Here is a 20,000-nt window from a genome sequence, read left to right as displayed (position 1 = left end):
TATTGAGAATGTATTCTAAAGTGAAATGTGTTCTAGATATATTACAAATATAATAAAAATTGTTCTATAGATGAGCCAAGAAATTGACTGTTTTATCGATACGCGAAGGTTCTTTAACGCATGGAATATTGCATTCAAGTCATTCTTCCATTCATTTATTGATTTTAATGTGATATAAAATAGAACATATATATATATATTTGAATATGACGTTTATAGGAAAAGGTGTACATTTTCCTATAAACGTCAAATTTTGTTTAATTTATAACATTAACTAGCGGTAGGGCTTTGTGCAAGATCGACAGCAATGCTTGGTATTTTTGTGTTCTGGTTTAAATGATGTGTAAGCAAGTATAACGACAGGCATAAGGGTTCATAAATTCAGTTCATAAAGTCGGTGGTGAATTGTGCGTATAATTAACAAAAAAAATTTTTTCGTCGCATTAATACCACTTAACATCAGATGATAAATTGTTCATCCACCCATTTAAACCATAAATGTTTTTATTTATATTCAATTTCTAAAGAAATAAAAGAGCGAAGAAATTGACTGTTTTATCGATACGCGAAGGTTCGTTCACGTATGGAAGTTAGAACTCGACGTTAAATTAATAACAAAAAATCAGATCTACTAACAGATAGACATTATATTAGTAAGATGTAAACGGGTCATCACATTTGTATTGACACGAATACATAAATTTAATCAGTTTGTCGGTATGAGTAAAGTTCGTAATTATATCAATTCACGTATTAATTACAATGTATCAAAAACATTTCATAATAATAGTTATAATATAATATAATATAAACTCCATATAATATAATAATATAATAATCAATATAATATGATATTTTATATTATAATGTTATTATCCAAACTTGCCTTTTATTAAATGAAATAAACATGTACTTTTTAATAACAACTGGCAACTTTTCATACATGGAATCAGTCAAACTTTTACGGTATAAGATTTAATTGAAACGATATTATATTAAATTTAGTTCAACGGTTTAATCCATACGAAATGTCAACTTAAATCGCATGTAGGAATGTAAATTTGAATAACGTCGTGGTATAAAATTTGAAGAACGTAAGAATAGAGAAATTAAAAGAAGATTTTCCGAAATCCAATTGAGCACATTATTATTATTTTAATAACCACGAAATAAAAAAGTCATCAAAAATTGACTGCATGACTTTGATTATGAGACCGTTGAAAAAATAATGGTTGACTATAATCGCATATAGTTCGAACTCACACAAATGCTCACTGACACTTGTACACATACAAACATGGTCACAAAATCCACTTACACACACACTACACAAACACCACTCACACACACACACACACAAACACACACACAAACACACACACATTTTTTTGTTTTTTTAATTCCTTTATATACATACATAATATGTCACGTATGAACGTAAATTAAACTATTGTAAAACTGTTTGTACCTAATGGGGAGGACACTGTCATCCATACTACAGGCAAATGGCTATTTTAAAAGACAGAAGAATTACTCAAAATTTTGACACTTTTTCTTTCCAGTAAAGTTATTATTATTATAATTTAAAAAAAAATACGGATGAAAATGATAGAAATCACGAACACGGGATTAAATGAAGAAGAAGGAAGAGATAATAAAAATTAAAATAGAAATCAAATTAATTCAAAATTACTGGTGATCCAAGATTCTTGGAGACAGGGCTTTGCTCACTCATCTGATATTATACAAATTACTATGTATCGCTGTACGATTCCTTGTTGTGTTTCGGTTTGACGGGTGATTGAGTCAGTATAACTACAGTTACAAAGGACGTTACATTAAATTTACAGCACCAATGACTATGGGCGGTGGTGGTCACTTACCATCAGGTGGCCCATTTGCGCGTCCGCCTACCTATACTATAAAGAAGTACTACAATAGTATATAATATGTACCTCTTATGATATTATGAGTAGTCTGTACTAAAATAAATAAGTCACACAACAATATAAATGAACTATTTCAAAAACTAAAAAAAAAATGTACCTTAAAGTAAACTCAGTTAGAGAGAGTGAGAGGCGAGAAGTTATTGAAAAGAAATAAAAAAATCAAAAATCAAAACCAAAATATACTTTATTCAAGTAGGCTTTTACAAGCACTCTTGAATCGTTATTTAAAACAACTATTTTAAATAAAGCTACCACCGGTTTGGAATGTATATTCTACCGAGTAGAACCAGCACTAAACTCAGTAGTTACTCTTTTTCAACATGTAAAATTACAGTCATGTTAGTTAAATACAATTATATATGTATGTTACGCTTCTGCCAGGAAATCAACAAGTACTCCATCATTAGATCCAGCTATGGATAACGTCGAACATATTATATTATCATTCGAATTACAATGCATACTTGCACCATTTCATATTGACGCGACGATCAGAAACGGTTCCAAATTAACTGAAGCTAATTAAAAGCTTGTAATATATGTTTACAATAATATTTATCTGTCTGTCTGTCTTCACTGATGAACTCAGGAATAATGTTTTACATTTTGCTGCATGCGTTTTCTAGTGGATAGTTAAGAAGGAGATACTTAAGGTTTTTAAATTGTTATATTTGGAAACTGGCAATGTTCGCCCACCCTTGCTAGGGTAGAACGTTTAGTCTTTGATTTAAGACCGAATAAGACCGAATACTTTAAAGGAGTATACCTGTGTTTGTGCAAACGCTTGGGCGTGTGAACTGATATCAATGGTTGTTTTACATATTAGTTTTTTCTTATTGTTTATATACTAAATTATATATATATTTTCATTTATTATATTTATTTAATAATTGTAATATGGCTTTGTTATAAGCTGTTTTAATTATTATTTTAGTTGGTATAACATTTTATAATTACCCCTCACGATTAATTTCCCTCTCAGTACCACAAAGGTTGACTGGAAGAGATCGCTTATTGTGATAAGCTCAACTTAATTTACTTGTTTAATTAAGATTTGTAATTAATATTATTTATATACAACAAAAGTATAAACATTTTTTTTCATATTTAAAAATAATATATTATAATGTGAAAAAATATTCGTCACGGGACCTTCAGCAGATATGAAAATTGATGATTATTGAAAGAACTATTTAACATACGCAAATCCAGTTGAGCGACGGGGAGAGGCGCCATGATGGCATAAGTGAGAATCATGCCGATTGCATTTACGACATACGTCAGCATGCGTCTTAAACACAACGTACGTTAATAGATATTTTACGTCAAAAATCTATCCAGCAGTGTTATTCTTTAAGGATTAATTTCGTATCTCACTCGTAAATTTTTGACAGCTTACTTACAATGATACACCATTTTGATACTTGTATCCTATAAACTTTATAATAATCATAGTCAATGTAGCATATCACATTCTGTCATTTGACGCTCGTGTTATGCGGTGAGTTACGACTTCTTACACAATAACCTACAGTTACTAGATAAACTACAAAACATGAAATATAAATGTCACAGTAATCCGTTAAGTAAAATGTTGATTATTCGAAGCCGAGTGTAAACACTAGTATTGATATATTTTGTTCATAAATCATTGGTAAGCCGGCATCGCCCCGCATTTGATCGCCGTTGCTTAATGGACTGTCAGAAACACGCCTCTATTGTTTTCTGAATAATATGAGCGCTTGGGAGTATGTTAATAATTACCTGTCCCGAAGCAAATACTAGAATTAACAAAACAGGACGAGTGTTTACCACATATTTTTGTGTATTGCCGTGTAACTAATGACATATTTTAACCTTTACATAATATGACATAAAAAAAGATTATTGAGCATGAGCGTAAAGGGGTGGAGGATTACTTAGGATACATAGATAAAGTGTATTTTTTTTATGGCATTGGTTGGCGGACGAGCATATGAGCCACCTGATGATAAGTGGTCACCACCGTCCATAGACAAAGGCGCTGTAAGAAATATTAACCATTCCTTACATCACCTATGCGCCACCAGCCTTGGGAACTAAGATGTCATGTCCCTTGTGCCTGTGATTACACTGGCTTACTCACCCTTCTAACCGGAATACAACAATACAGATTACTGTTATTTGGCGGTAGAATATCTGATGAGTGGGTGGTACCTACCCAGACGGGCTTGAACAAAGCCCTACCAGTAAGTAAAACAACACATAGATGAAGTGTGTCTGATGTGATATGAAGTAAGACAAGGATGCATATAGATTGTTGTGAACGATCAGATGACGAATAGTAGAGGAGGATGTTATCCCTTTCTCTGTCTCGCGTATCAGATACGATTCTTGCTTTTTGTGTAACTATTGTGTCGGCTATTCGGAACCTATTAGCAAGATGTTTTATTAATTTAGATTGAGATGTTCGTGGGTCTTCTTTTGTTTTTCGAATGTAGTAATCGTTTTTATTTATAAAATTAAATACGTATTTGAATTAAATTGAAATTTATTTTCTGGTTCAATTTCGATCAGTGCTATTTAGTTTATGAAACGTCATATCTTTGAATTGTACTTTAACTTCAGAGGGTTGAAGCTCTCAATTCTAAGGTACAAATCTTATATATTAATAGCGTCAGCCGATTTTTGTCCCAGTGATTATGGGACGATAGCTGCACATAAATATCGGCTATGGTCTCATTTTGAAGAGCTCGAGCCGTAGATGTGTAAAAAAATAAAGAGGATTCTTGATTGCAATTTACTAACAAATCATTAATTTTTGAGAGTGGAAAAAAGTGACAGGCCGGTTAGAGAGCGGTACGACGGCTGTATAAGAAAAAAAATTAAAAACGTAAATAAAATTAAAGTGAGTTGTTTCCGACAAACTCCAATTGTAACTGAAATAATGTTTACTATTTGATATTAAAAAAATATTTGAAAGAGGTTTCATCGTTTTGGCGCCAAATGTAGATGAATGACTTGTAGTTTACAATGAAATGAAATCAAAACGAAACATGTCATAGGTTTCGAAATTTCTTAAAAATTTTTTGAATAAACGCGAAGTTTTGCGGGACAGACAGTAATATATAAGCTTATATATAATACAAATATTTGCGGATATCACCTTTTGTCGTGAATTTTGATCATATTGTTACTATTTTTGCGATATAGTTCCATAGTGGTTCTATCGCAATTTCATTCGTGTTGGAAATTGTTTAGTTTTTATTTGAAGCGTACATACAAACTTTTTTATAAGTTTTATTTTAAAATAGTATCTTGATAAAAAATTCGTAAGTTTCGAAGTCTATGATGAAATAACTTATAGAAAATATTTTAACGGATTGTTAATCGTAACTCAAAAACGGCATAAATTACTTACCGCCATTTAAGTAATACTTATGTATATTTCATTATTGATTAAATAACTATTATTATAATCGTGATATTTAATTATAATTTCAAGGAAATTTCGACCTTATTATAAAATCATAAGGATTATTGTACCGTGAATATATCGTTACCTCAAAGGGACATTTATTCAACAGTAGCATGAATCATATGTCAAGTTAGTGGTCGTAGGATTAAGTCAAAGAGACGTTTCTATGACTGGGTTATGGTAGTTAGATGATTTCAAACGTTTATTTACTACAAGGAAGATCTATCTCTCTCCCTTTTAGATTTATTTACTTTTTTTATTAAAATAATTTTGGATAATACTTTAACGAAAATATAAGGGTATAAAAAACATTGATGTCAATTTTTATAAGCTTTAATTACTTAATTTAAAGTGTTAATATTATATAGATCTTTTCTTATTGATAGGGCAACTGGTGGTCAGGTTTTAACGCTAACATATCGGTGGATGAAAAACGTATGAAAAAGGAACGTCCGATTTCTAAGATCCTAATAAAATGTTTTTTTCTTCATGATTGAATGATGATTACGCGAAAAATTTAAAGAAATAGGTGTATTAATGGCAGCTTCACAATATATTTATGATATACTTACTATGCTGATATACTTACTATTAATACAAGAAATAAGAATAAACTTGTAACCCCTACTTTCCGTTTGCATACGGTACAGAGAACGTTTTTGGGCAATGGTATACGCATATATAATAAGATACCGGGAAATGTAACTAATTTACCATTTACAAAATTTAAAAAGTTTATTAGGACTAAATTAATAAATAAATTTTATTATTCATTAAAAGAGTACTTTTTAGAAAAAAACGCCTCGTTTTAGGCTGGGGTTCCATCACAGGACACTAAAAGGTATTATATATTCGGCTGCTCATAATTTCAACATCGTGCCTCGAAAAAGATATATAAGGTTATTAGTGTTTTCAACCATTGGTTAGTTTCTTTGTGATTGTGGATCGGTGGAATTCGGTAAGGAGGTCATTGCTTCGAAAAATATTATGAAAAGTAAATCGGCCAATATAAGTGATTAGGTTAGATTATTTTCCTTATAAAAAGTTTTTGTTCAGAAGTGCTTCGTTAATTTAAAGGTAAAGAATTTCTCGAATATATCATTTATATTTCCAATTCATCTTGTTCGTAGAAAAATCTAATTTATATTCATCGTGCTCTTTACTTCCTCCAAAAGAATGTATGTGTGGAGTATTGTTTAATTGAATTAGCTTGATTTTATTTGATAGCCGGTTTATGATATTTTTGACGGCAACCTCCGTGGTCGAGTGATGACCTCCGTGGTCGAGTAGTGTGTACAGCGGTTTTCATGGGTACGCCACTCCGAGATCTCGGGTTCGATTCCCGGCCGAGTCTTCTATGTTGTCTTGGGTCTGGGTGTCTGTGGTACCGTCGTTACTTCTGATTTTCCATAACACAAGTGCTTTAGCTACTTACGTTGGGATCAGAGTAATGTATGTGATGTTGTCCAATATTTATTTATTTATGACATTATGAGTAACAAATTTTAAAATAAAAGTTATTATGTATTATAAAACGTACTATATAACGCAAAGTCAATTAACATTAAATGGGTATAAAAACTACTACATACGTCGTAGCTGTTAGTAAATCAAAAATAATTTCAAACGAACCATTTCATGAGATACTTAATGTGGTGAAATTGATCATATTTATAGGCCATTCGTTTCTTGCAGTATGCTGGTGGGAATAATATATTACACGGGTCATTTAAAAAGACTCAACTTTGGTGAGTGGTGAACTTTTTAAGGGACCAATTTGATATGATTTCTTATAATACGATTGCGTTTGTGTAAATGAGATTTAAATGAAAATAAGATAATATAATTAACCTTGTATTTTATTTGTAGTACAAGGCAAAATTTAGAATTAAAGAACTTAATTCAAGCTAGATTTTTTCAAAATAAAATTGTAATAGTTAATTTATTTGAATTAATATTTTTACATAAAAAAATTACACTGTACGATAATAGATGTTGTACAAGAAAATAAGTTCACATTTGCAGACATCCGTTCGTTCGCTTTGAGAGATTTATTCTTGATATTGCAATGAAAATACCTCGATTCAAAGTCGCTATATCTCACGTTAAATCATCCCTGTCCAAGGCGACGTTTTGATAAACGACGTCCTCTGGGCTAACACTATAACAATACTATTACTCACTTGGTTACTTTTATTTACACTGTATTCTAATGAAACGAAACAAGAACATACTTGGTACTGAAACGAAGCAAATATGAATTGCAAAAAAAAAAAAAATTTTTTTTAATATAGATATTTTACTTATTTTTCGCAATATTCAATAATAACATATTTAAAGGAGAATTATAATTTGTGATAGATTGAATCAAACGGTTCAGTCACATTTTTTTTTTACCAGACTATCTGTTCCAATTAGAAGTAAATAGAGAGAGAGAAGGTAAGTTACAGAATTAGAATTTATGTCTATGTGTGTTGTATGTGTGATCTGTAATATGTCAGATGTTCACAAGCACCAATCACACCTCGTTAATAAGGAATATTAACGTTTATTCTCACGGAAAATGGGTTAGCACTATTTGACAGGAATCCCGGCTTCCTTCCAGGAACAAACTTCGATTCCATTTAAAAAAAAAAAAAAAAACTCTCCCACAGATTGCAGGAAAGCTAGAGGAAAAAATATTAACATAATTAAAAAAATAATTTTAATTAAATTATTAATTAAAAATATATATATATCTTGTAATGTTTTAGTGCCTGAAAAATATTGGAGGACTATTTCCAATGCGACACTTTTTTATATAACTGCGTAACCACTGTTGGCTCGTGACGGTGGCTCTGCAAACAGCAATAGACAGATCAAATAAGCCTGCTTGGAAATGTAGGTCATCGCGTTCCAAATGATGTCCGACCTGAGCGTGTGTCCTATGAGATCGTATCTCGACCCAAAAGGAATGTGTCATCTACCATCTACATATAACAATGGGATCACTCCTCAAATTTTTTCCGTTTCGTAAATATTTTTGTATTCTTACTCAGTATGAGAGACTAGACTGGAAGAGACGAGATGGCCCAGTGGTTAGAACGCGTGCATCTTAACCGATGATTTCGGGTTCAAGCCCAGGCAGGCACCACTGAATTTTCATCTGCTTAATTTGTGTTTATAATTCATCTCGTGCTCGGCGGTGAAGGAAAACTGTATGTGTCTAATTTCAACGAAATTTTGCCGCATGTGTATTCCACCAACCCGAATTGTAGCAGCGTGGTGGAATATGCTCCAAACCTTCTCCTCAAAGGGAGAGGAGGCCTTAGCCCAGTAGTGGGAAATTTACAGGCTGCTAATGTAATGTAATGAGAAATCGTTAAGTTTAAAGATTATCTAATATCGATTGAGTAAAACATACACACAATACATATGATGTTACGTTTAGGAATAACTTTAACGGTTCGTTAATCACAACCGAAAAACGATTGGTGACTGATGGGTTTTCGTTAAATTTACTAACCGAGTGCTATTTAGCCTTCATTAAGGAAACAATTTTAAGACAAACTATTTCTTTTATTCAAAATCATCGAAAAATATTTTTTTTTTTTTTTTACTTTAGGAAAAAAGTTACTTGATACATAATCTTACACAATGTTTTACAGAGATGTGTATCTCCATAAAATATGTACATAAATAAATATAAGTAATCGTAAGCCGTCGACTAACTAAGTACGTCTTGTGACCGGATTTATAGCTATCGACGGACTAGTAATAAGTAGAGAGCAGCTTCCCTTTAAAGATAAGATTCTAAACCTTAATGGATTACCCCAATTATTTTTATGGAACGTATTTGGTTTATTAAGTATTGACAAAGAATTTAAAGGTTGTTAATGAACTGTATTTCAAAGACATCACTTTTAAAGTACTTTTTAAAATATTCGTACACAAATATAAGTGTTATTTATGTGTGTGTATAACCATCTCATTTAGCAGCACAATAAAATAAAATTTCCCAGCCTCTAATGTCAAAGTAGAAGTTAGTATTGCTAGCTGATTACATTGAATTTTGTAATAGTTAAATATATTATTATATTTCTGTTATGTCGAGATGCTCTAATGGCTAGAATGCGTTCATTTCAATTTATTAGTTAGTCATCGATATATCGATTTCATATATTCTGTCACCGTGTAGTATGCGTTGTATTTCTGTATTCAACAGACAACATTTTAGTACCAATAATTAATTGGTGACTTTGGTCAATATTTTGGTAGCCAGAAAATCACTTACGCAGAAAATGTGTCTCGTCTGCCTACCATTTTTAAATAAAAATATAAATAAAATTAACACTTCCAAAAACGAAATATCTTCAACGTCAAGCCACGCGATCTAAGATGTTATATAATTTGAGTTTGTAATTACACTGGTCTCATCATTCGAACTTGAGCAAACTGGTTAAAAGTATCGATATTAAAATCAGAGTATATATTCTTCTAACTGAATTTAAGTCCTATTATTGTTTGTCTTTTATTTATAAAACATTCCAGTATGTAAACAAATATAAATAAACTAATTAGTAGTCCTGCACGAAATTATTATTTGGAACACACTTTCTGAGCGCACCCTTAAACGTCAAAATTGCCCAGACGTTGAACTGTCACGTCATTGAATTTCATGGATTTAATATCGAAATATCTCGATTATACGAATTTTGCGGATATATATCATCGACTAAAAAATCATTATTGTTTAACGATCTGTAATTGTGAATAGATTTCGATCGGGTCTATCGTAGACACAGGAAATTATCAATATCGATAATGCCATATATAGTTTCTATATAAGGTCCAAAATACTTGTTCTATTCTGTACTAGCTTTATACAATTTATTGTATTAATTAAACTAACAATACAAATAAGAATTAACTTGTCCAATTAAACATTCGTGTTTCTAGCATCATTTGGGCCTCTTCCGCACTGTAGTGCTGTTAAACGAAGAACGTTTCCGCCGACCCACTGAAATATGGCGGGCGGATAATCGTTTATTTATATAACGAGGATAGTATTTAGCTGTAGCATAATTTCAAAAAAATATTAAGAATATATATAAAAAAGAAATAGTTTTATTTCGAATAATAATTAATAAATAACATTTATAGAACACAATCTTCAGTATGTACAAATAGCTCTAAGCGGTATATTTAATTGTTATTTGCATGTGTTGTTTTGATGGGTCGTGAAAATATTTATTTTTGCAGTTTTTTGAGTAATAATGGAACGCTTAAATATTGTTTCACCTCAAACATCGATACGCTGACACTTAAAGTAAGCATTCGATTACATAAGAAGTTTAATTAACTTATTTAATATAAATTAAATAATATTATAAGTATATATATAACAATATATATTAAATAGGTATGTTTATTTTACTTATATATAAAATCGTTTAATTGCATCAGTTGTTTAGAACAATTGGTATTAAACATATATCACACTATAGCGTTATATTAAACGTACGCAAAACATCTTCAGTGTGCAAAGACGATCGAATCTTAACAGGAAGACCTCGAAACAATAGGTCTTTTGTTTTGCAGATAGAACGTCGCAGGGGCGTTAAGTCCATTACGTCCAACATCCCCGAACTCGCCAACTTTCTGAATAGAGTTTCCAGTTAATTTCACCGCAAATTGACTCTGATGAACAATCTTGGAACAAATTCTATCTTCGATGTCGTGATTAATCGTTTTATTGAAAGGCGAATGTAAAAAAAATATCTGGAATCTATTCATACTTCGCATAATAAATATCTAATTGCATATTAATATTTGAAAAAGAAAAAAAAGTTTGTTTTATATTGTAATAATAATAAATCAATTTATTTTTTAATGATTCAATAATTTTATTTATGATAAGCTACCTTCTACACTAGAGCGAAGCAGCGGGTGCAGATAAGTACATTCTAAAAGGTAATCTATGTGAGACTATACTGTCTTCTATACTGCCTCTGTGTCCAATTTCATTCAGATCCGTTCATCTTAGCTTGATTAAGAAACTAATATCCATCCATCAAAACTTTCACATTTGTAGTATTAGTAACGTAAAGTATATATAGACATGATCTATTATGCCGCTGCTATACATTTGTAATTTAAAAAAAATCTGCGTAAAATTCTGAAAGAAGGTAACTAATAAAAAGTATAATATTAAATTATATTTGCTAGGCCATCTTAATTGAAATTCTTTGTAACTTTTTAAGAAAAATAGCGTTGTTTTTTAAGTCTATAGATTTAAAGGAGTTTTGTTAGTTTAGCTTCAGACTGTTAGCTAGAGGCATTTAAATGTTAAAATAATTTTCTATTTTTCTAACTATATAAAAGTCCGAAATAAAACTCTTAATATTAAAGTTTTATACTTACCCAAAATTTAATCCATGTCTCGAACATAAATTTAATCTGAAAATAAAAAAATGTTTAAGTTATTAATACACAAAGAATACTCAAAGCTTGTCCGCGTTCACATCTTTGCCTAAAAATAAGACGATAATTTTTATTAGGAATATTTTTATAATAAAAAAAAATGGCCATAAACTTTTGATTAATGTCTGGAACAGTGTAGATTATTTAGAAAACATTTATTTTGTACTATTCCAGCTATATTTATGTAATTTTTGTATTTCATATTATATTACATAAGCAAATATTCATTTATCATTGAACAAAGAAGGAATAATAATTACAACATTATTGTATTTGCATAATATGATTCATATCAAGCTTACATTAAAGCCGTTCGTGTAATTAGGTTCCGTATAAATATTATAAATTATCAAGAAGGAACGAGCGCGGTACTTTTATTGGAAATTAAATAATAAAACATACATACAAACGAGTTCATATACTTAAACACGTACAATTATAAATGAATAAACTTGATATTTTAAGACTGTGCCTTTCAAATAAAGACAGGAAAAAATCGTGTCGTGTAACATCGGACATCTCATTTTGGTAATAAATAATATTAACACTCTCGAATGAGCCGAGATGGTCCAGTGGTTAAAACGCGCGAATCGTAACCGATGATTACGGGTTGAAATCCATGCAAGCTCCACTGAATTTTCATGTACTAAATTTGTGTTTATAAATCATCTTGGAATCGGCGGTGAAGAAAAACATCGTGAGGTAACCTGCATTTGTCTAATTTCGACGAAATTCTGGCAATTGTGAATCCACAAACCCCTGGAACAGGGTGGTGGAATAAGCTGCAAACCTTCTCCTCTAAGGGAGAGGAGGCCTTAGCCTACCAGTGGGAAATTTACAGGCTGTTACTTTCCTTTTACCCTCTCCAATAATGAGTTGGTACCATCTGAAGGCCAACTGTAGCACCGCGCACTTCCCAGTTGACCAGTTACACACTTCCGTCCCTTTCACGAAAGAACTCCCACGTATCAAAGGAAAGCGAGAGGAAAGATTCAAAAATAATTTACAAAGACTTGTTTACACTGTATCTTAATCATATTAAACAAATAGAGTAGGGAACTCCAAATGTATTAAATATGTTATTTATAGCTTACGATAGTACAATGTAAAAGCAATGCATTTTATAAGCAAACTGTATGAATAAAGATTACAATTTTATTCTTAAACTAACATGAATATCACCTTTATAAGTTAAAGATTTATCTAGTATTCGACTATTTTACGAACGTGGTTACTGTACAACACTTAAGATATACCAAGATTTACGATACAAAATTATTTATACTTCTCTTTGAATTTATTACTTTTATACCCATGTAATAAGGTCTATATTCGTTTAAACCTACATAAACGACTGACTGTTATGTTGGTAGCAATGTAACGCTCTCTCAGCTGGTGACAATGGTCGTTGTCACCGAATGATATATGGTGAACGGATGGAATTTGGTGACAAGTTTATCCGTGTCTATCAATTGTCATTAATAAATTTGTTATTTGTGTTATAAAAATTGTAAAATCATAACAACAGTAATTTCGCCTCGATTTCTCATTGCCAAATTTCTTTTTTCAGTTGGTAGCTACTGGGCTAATGACAAGCTCTAGTTTTATTAGTAAAAGTAACAGTTAAAAAAGGGCCATAAACTGTTACTTTTTATTTTTCTTACTAATTTCATTTTTCAGTTGGTAGCTACTGGGCTAATGACAAGCTCTAGTTTTATTAGTAAAAGTAACAGTTCATGGCCCTTTTTTCATATGTTTGTATGGTAAATATTGACTTGTTCTGGTGTTATAAATGCTGTTTGGTGGGTGTGTTAAACACAGATTTTTCTCTTTCTATCATCATGAATTTGATATTCGGAAGAGAAAGACAATTTTATGGGCTTATTTTTTTAATAATATTTTATATAGAATTACTTGTACTATTATGTTTACATGGAATCTGAAAACGAATCTGAGGAGATTTGTCTTGAAATTTGGAAAAGTACGAGTTTTTCAAGCCTGGGGTAAGTACCATCCACTCATCAGATATTCTACCGTTAAACAGCATTACCGAGTATTATTGTATTCCGGTGTGAAGGGTGAGTGAACCAGTGTAACTACAGTACCATGGCCATGTAGTTGAAAAAGATCCTATTTCCGAAGAGACATAACATCTTGTTGGTGGCGCATTGGTGATGTAAGGAATGGTTAATATTTCTTATAGCGCTATTGTCAATAGCGGTGGTGAACACTTACCATCAGGTGGCCCATTTGCGTGTTCACCTACCTATATCATAAAAAAAGACAAGATGCCTTTATCCCGACGAAATAAGAGTTAAAATTCCATGACAGAAAATCCACGAGTTACTTCAAAATGTGGCAAAATAATTCGATCATTATTTAAATCTTCATTGAGTAGATTTTTAAATAATATTAAGTGATTATTATCTGTACATAATAATATTTAATCCTCTTAACGGTTTTGAAAAAAAAAATAACGAAATATTCATAGTAAGGACCACCCACGTTACTATAAAAGTTACTTTATGTCCTATAAATAGTTTTTGTTCCCCAGTCAAATCAATTTTGTAAGATCGAACTTAAGATAAAAAAATAAAATCAATGGAAACCAGACGCCTGGAGTGAGGACCGTGTTGTTTTTATCCTTTTAAAGAGCTTAAAATAGTGATGTTCAAATTACTGTTAAAAAAATAATATGACAAGATTATACAATTTAATTCTTTAGTTTTAGATTAATTTGATTACTTTTATACAATTTCTTAAAGTTTCTAATACAATAAAATCAACTAACTAAATTATTTTTTACGAGTTTTCCGTTTAATATTAGAGAAGCTCTTAGATATATTCGATTAAGTGCATATGTTTGATCATTTTATTATTACGTTCTCCAGAGAAAATTTTAAATCAATGTATAACCGTACTTCTGGCTTGACCCTTTTGAACGGACCTACCCGTTGATAATGTTTGATGGATGACTTTGCTCTTAACCTCCGGCTACCGGTATAATTGTGGATAAGGTCGGATACAGACGCGGCGACTGTCTTACGACCCCTTTTTTTACTAACTTTTTTGTAATATTAAATATTAAATAATAAATATTGGACAACATCACATACATTACTCTGATCCCAATGTAAGTAGCTAAAGCACTTGTGTTATGGAAAATCAGTAGTAACGACGGTACCACAAACACCCAGACCCAAGACAACATAGAAAACTAATGAACTTTTTTTACATCGACTCGGCCGGGAATCGAACCCGGGACCTCGGAGTGGCGTAACCATGAAAACCGGTGTACACACTACTCAACCACGGAGGTCGTCATATAGGTAAGCGAACGAACAAATGGTCACCATTGCCTATAGACACTAGCGCTGTAAAAAAGATTAAAATGTTTATATCCAATAAATAAATCGCCATCTTATACTTTGGGAGCTAATATGTTATATCTCTTATGCCTATAGTTACATTGTCTACTTTATAATGTTCTGCTTTTAAAACTATGCGAGGCTTTCCATATAAAGTAAAATTATGCTTTCATCTTTCATTAGATGATGATAATTAAGGCAAATCTTCTCTCATAATTGTTAACCATAGAGAAAATGTTCGTCTAGTTTTTTGGTCACTGTTTTCATTTTTATCTCACTTTTAACATTAAATAAGAATATTTCTCAATTTTCTTTGGAGTATTTTATGAAGGAATACGATAACAATTACATCAATATTTGAAAACAACGTGTGTTTAATAAAAAAAATATGTAATGATGTAAATAATTGCAAGACAGTATTGTCGTAGTTCTGTTTTTGCCCTAAATGAGTCCGTACAAGTGACCGTAGTTTAATAGCGTTATTTCCGATAGTAATGAAGAAGTCATTATTTACCATTTATCTTTACCATTCACTTCTTATGAACTTTCAATCTTCATTAATGCGTGTCTATTATAGAGTCCATGATACATCTCGGAGAGTTTTAAATAAAGTATGTGATACTAGCGGTTTATGTATTAAAAAGTAATTACTAGTAATCAATGGATACATTATGATTTTTTATTATAATTTTAACTATAAAACCGATGTTAGATTTGTAATTAAATTAATTAAAATTCTAAGATAGAACATTTTGCAGACTTGCTGTCGACATACCTGGCTTTAGGCGTCTGTGAATGCTTTTAACTGTATTTCCTGTCACTATACAGGTAGTTTAAGTGTAAGTATTGATGGTGTAAATTGATGCACTTAGCATATAAATTTTCCTTAGTCGTTCTCTGATAAAGACAGAGATGAGTATTCTAGCAGATATACATACTATTAATACATGAAATAGGAATAAACTTGTAACCCCTAATGTCCGTTTGCATATAGTTACAGAGTTATATAGGTACAGAGAACGATTTTGGGCAATGGTATACGCATATATAATAAGATAACGGGAAATGTAATCAATTTACCATTTACAAAATTTAAAAAGTTTATTTATAAATATTATAGTGTAATATTTGACCCCTACAAACTGACAGATCAAGTGAAATCAAATCTCATATTGATCATTATATTTTATTCCAAATTGAAGAATTAAAATTAAAATAAATAACACGAAAGATGAAAAATAAAACTTATGTATATTAAATTAATTCTTATTTGTTAACGGACCTAATGTTAATAATTCTTACGTACTTAATAAGGATAATATTTAGCTTAACAAAACATTAAGAAAATCTAAAAAACGTCAAGTCGATTAAAAATACTCAACATGTAAATCGACAGATAATAACAAAATAGATTATAAATTTCGACATCCATAACCGATAAATATTATTATATAACTAAAATGACAGTTCAATAGTGAAATGTTATAAAATCGATAAAAAATCGTTAAATCGAATCACGTATGTATATTTTGTTATGATATTTTCTCCTATTACAAAACAATGTAGGCGGGGCGTGGGTCGATTAGAGTAATCTATTCGATTGACATGCATCAATTACACTCTCTCCGATTCGTTTGTATTAACCCTCACATGAGGGCCTGTTTTAGGGTTAACGTCTACACAACAGACTATATTATAAGATATATTTTTTTTAGTATAACCTTTTTGCACTTTACGATGAAAATAATATTTCAAGGTCGCTATCTGTGTAAGTAACATTTCTGATAGACTGTTGCACTTCTGTATTTTCTATTTAAATTTTAAAAGAGTACACGTGTTTTCTTAAGTGTCAGTTAGAAGGTTGCTTGTATGTATAACAAGGCTTCTTAATCACTTCGGTGTATTATTCCTCGTATCGAGTTTCATACACGCTTCACGGTCTTAACATCATAGCTAGTGAGATGCAGCTTCCATTGTACTATTAAATATGACAGAGAATGACATGATATGACATATGACAGACATAAAAAAACTTTGTTCATTATTTCTTACAAAATTGCTAGACTAATTTAATGGTGTGAAAGAGATAAAGGTACAACTTTACTTTTGTCTGCCTATTCATAGATACATATTACGTAACTTTACTCACCTTCGACTGATACATAGCATGAAATATCATAGTATAGTATATTCAATCCAATGAATAGCTAGCTTTAGTTATTGTTCTAGTTTAACCCTATCGAATAAAGAATTTATGCTAGTTAAATATTTTTTGTTCGCTTAATGTTAAAGTTCTGTTTCTTTAATCAAATATTTGAAACGTATGTTTTGATTAAAACTCTGAGACATATTTGATTTTAATACATTGTTTTTGTGTATGTTATTATCTGAACCATGTCCGCCCGTTTGGCTGGTGGTAATGGAATGAAGTTTGAACTTACTTTACTTGATGGCAGGGCTTTGTGTACTGCGTGTGTGTGTGTGTGTGTGTGTGTGTGTGTGTGTGTGTGTGTGTGTGTGTGTGTGTGTGTGTGCCACTCATCAGATATTCATCCAAACAGCAGTATTTTTGTGTTCTAGTTTGTGACTAGTTCAGCGCCATTGTCTATGGGCGGTGGTGACTATCAGGTGACCCATGTCCTTGCCTACCAATATCATAAAAAACCACCGGTTGCAGTTTTAAAACGGAACGGATATTGCTATTGTTCATATTGCATACATTCCAATCGGGATGTTATATTAATTACAATAAATACGTATTTAAATTGTTTCGAGGGCTTTCTGATATTGTTATTACAAGGTAAACGAACAAAACATGATGCAACTTGCATGTGTCGGAAGTCGACTACTTTGATATAAGTTGCATTGGAGCAGCTTGGTGGAAAAAGTGCCAAACCTTCTCGAACCTCGTGAGGACGAGACCTTAGCCCATCAGTGGTAAATTTACAGCCCGTTTCCATTATCATAATCAAAGTAATGATTTATCTGCAGCACATTTATTATTTAAACAACTCTCAAATGAAGATGTTTCTTTTTATTAATTGAGTTAAAATTGTGTTAATAATTTGTACATAATGTTTTCCAACTATAAAATAATTAATAAAACATTCATAAACAAGTCGGTTCTTCGGCGTGTTTTGATACATCGCTTCCATATACATTTAAACTTTAGCGATACAAGACTTGTAGTTCAAACCTCAAGCGATTTGGTGTTAACTGAATTAATAAGTAGGGTAGCGAATATGGCTTCGAGCTTGGATTATATAGTAATATCAGGAATTCATATCGGAGCAAACTGAACTCTGTTTAACAGGTGTTTGTGAATAATAATGTATGAATAATACCGGTGGTTTAGACTTTATTATTATATACTTAAGTGCCATGTTATGATGGTAAGTTATTGAGCAAATCAAATCAATGTAGTATTCAAGTAGGCTCTTATAAAAGCATTGAAGAATATTTAATATAATCCTGTCAAATAACAATTCAAATGTGATCGTATGAGCCGACTCGAATAAATTGTGCGTTTTAATTTGATTTGATAATATGACCATGCCTTACGTCATTAAAGCCACCCCTTCAGGTTATTAATTAAATAAATAACTCACACTTAAAGAAATATATTTGTATCGTTACTGAATTATGGTTTATTTTTGAGAAGTTTTAATTGCACACAGTAGGTGTACAAGCTAAAAAAACAGCAAATTAACACGCAAAGGCCGTCTTATCGTTTCTAACGATCTCTTTCGGGCGAACTTTATTTAAAATCGTGAAGGAAGGAAATAATGCGCGCTTCAAACTGTATAGCAACAACAATCAAATTCAAAATTTTATACAGGTGCTATAGTAGTACATGTTTTATATATAATTATTATAAAATCGAAAGTAATTTTGTCGGTATGTCTGTTGCTCTTTTACGGCCAAACTAATGAACGAATTTGATAAATATGGTATTAAAGTTTGAACCTCCTGAAAAAACATATAGTTTTCATACATAACACCTGACGAATAGTAAAGTGAAAAACGAAATTGCCGGTGATAACTAGTACAATATAATAACGATATTTCTTCTTTTGATATATTTTTAAAGCAACTTCTGTCCTTGATATTTTATGAAGCACTAGTTTCCAGCCAGGTGCTGGGCATATTCTTAACCCCTGACAATTTATATAAGATAATATCAACTTACTTTCGCATTTATTATGTTAGTTAGGATGTTGTTGAATAAGTATTAGAGACTTAGCAGTCTCACTTTCCATTGAAAACCGTATTGTTTATTATTCGAATTCGTTGTTGTACATTCATATCAATTCAATTCAAAACGTTCATGGTTGAATGCGCCCCGTGCCCTGTAGTGGTTTATTTTTTTTTGTTTTTATTTATATTTTGGTTTTGTTTTTGTCAATTTATTTTTTATATCAACAATCAAATAACATGCCTGAAATATAACACATATTTCATATTCTCCAATAATAAAATTAATAATTAAATTTATTTGGATCAAGAATATTTTTATTTACAAATTGTATATAAATATATAGTCATTAATCATACGTACAATATACAGATATTGACAGCCGAGGCAGTTTACAGGTACCGTATTTTATAAGGTCGAGACCTTATAAGATACGAGATACGAACCATACGGTCTAACTTATAAGGTCGGAGATCCGGCGGTCCTGGGACCATACACCAAGTATTATCAATGATAATAATATATTAGGAAATAGTTTGAGTCCAGATTTTCTCAGTATTTGCTCGGAG

The 20,000-nt window shown here is 31.1% G+C and overlaps 2 protein-coding genes across 2 annotated transcripts in view; both read right to left on the bottom strand.

Annotated features, from left to right (window-relative positions):
* LOC113393894 (serine/threonine-protein kinase RIO1) overlaps window positions 1–20,000 on the bottom strand; it is a 208,745-nt gene that overhangs the window by 130,085 nt on the left and 58,660 nt on the right. The window lies entirely within an intron of this gene.
* LOC113393947 (collagen alpha-1(XVIII) chain-like) overlaps window positions 1–20,000 on the bottom strand; it is a 163,926-nt gene that overhangs the window by 90,895 nt on the left and 53,031 nt on the right. Inside the window, exon 2 of the mRNA XM_026631074.2 lies at window positions 11,809–11,844. Coding sequence (XP_026486859.2) covers window positions 11,809–11,844 — 36 coding nt within the window. The remainder of the gene's footprint in view (window positions 1–11,808; window positions 11,845–20,000) is intronic.

The sequence above is a fragment of the Vanessa tameamea genome, chromosome 16, assembly GCF_037043105.1.
Source record: "Vanessa tameamea isolate UH-Manoa-2023 chromosome 16, ilVanTame1 primary haplotype, whole genome shotgun sequence".
In the NCBI taxonomy this organism is placed as follows: Eukaryota; Metazoa; Arthropoda; class Insecta; order Lepidoptera; family Nymphalidae; genus Vanessa; species Vanessa tameamea.
The sequence above is the reverse complement of the archived record's forward strand: the minus strand, read 5'-3'. Positions and strand labels throughout refer to the sequence as shown.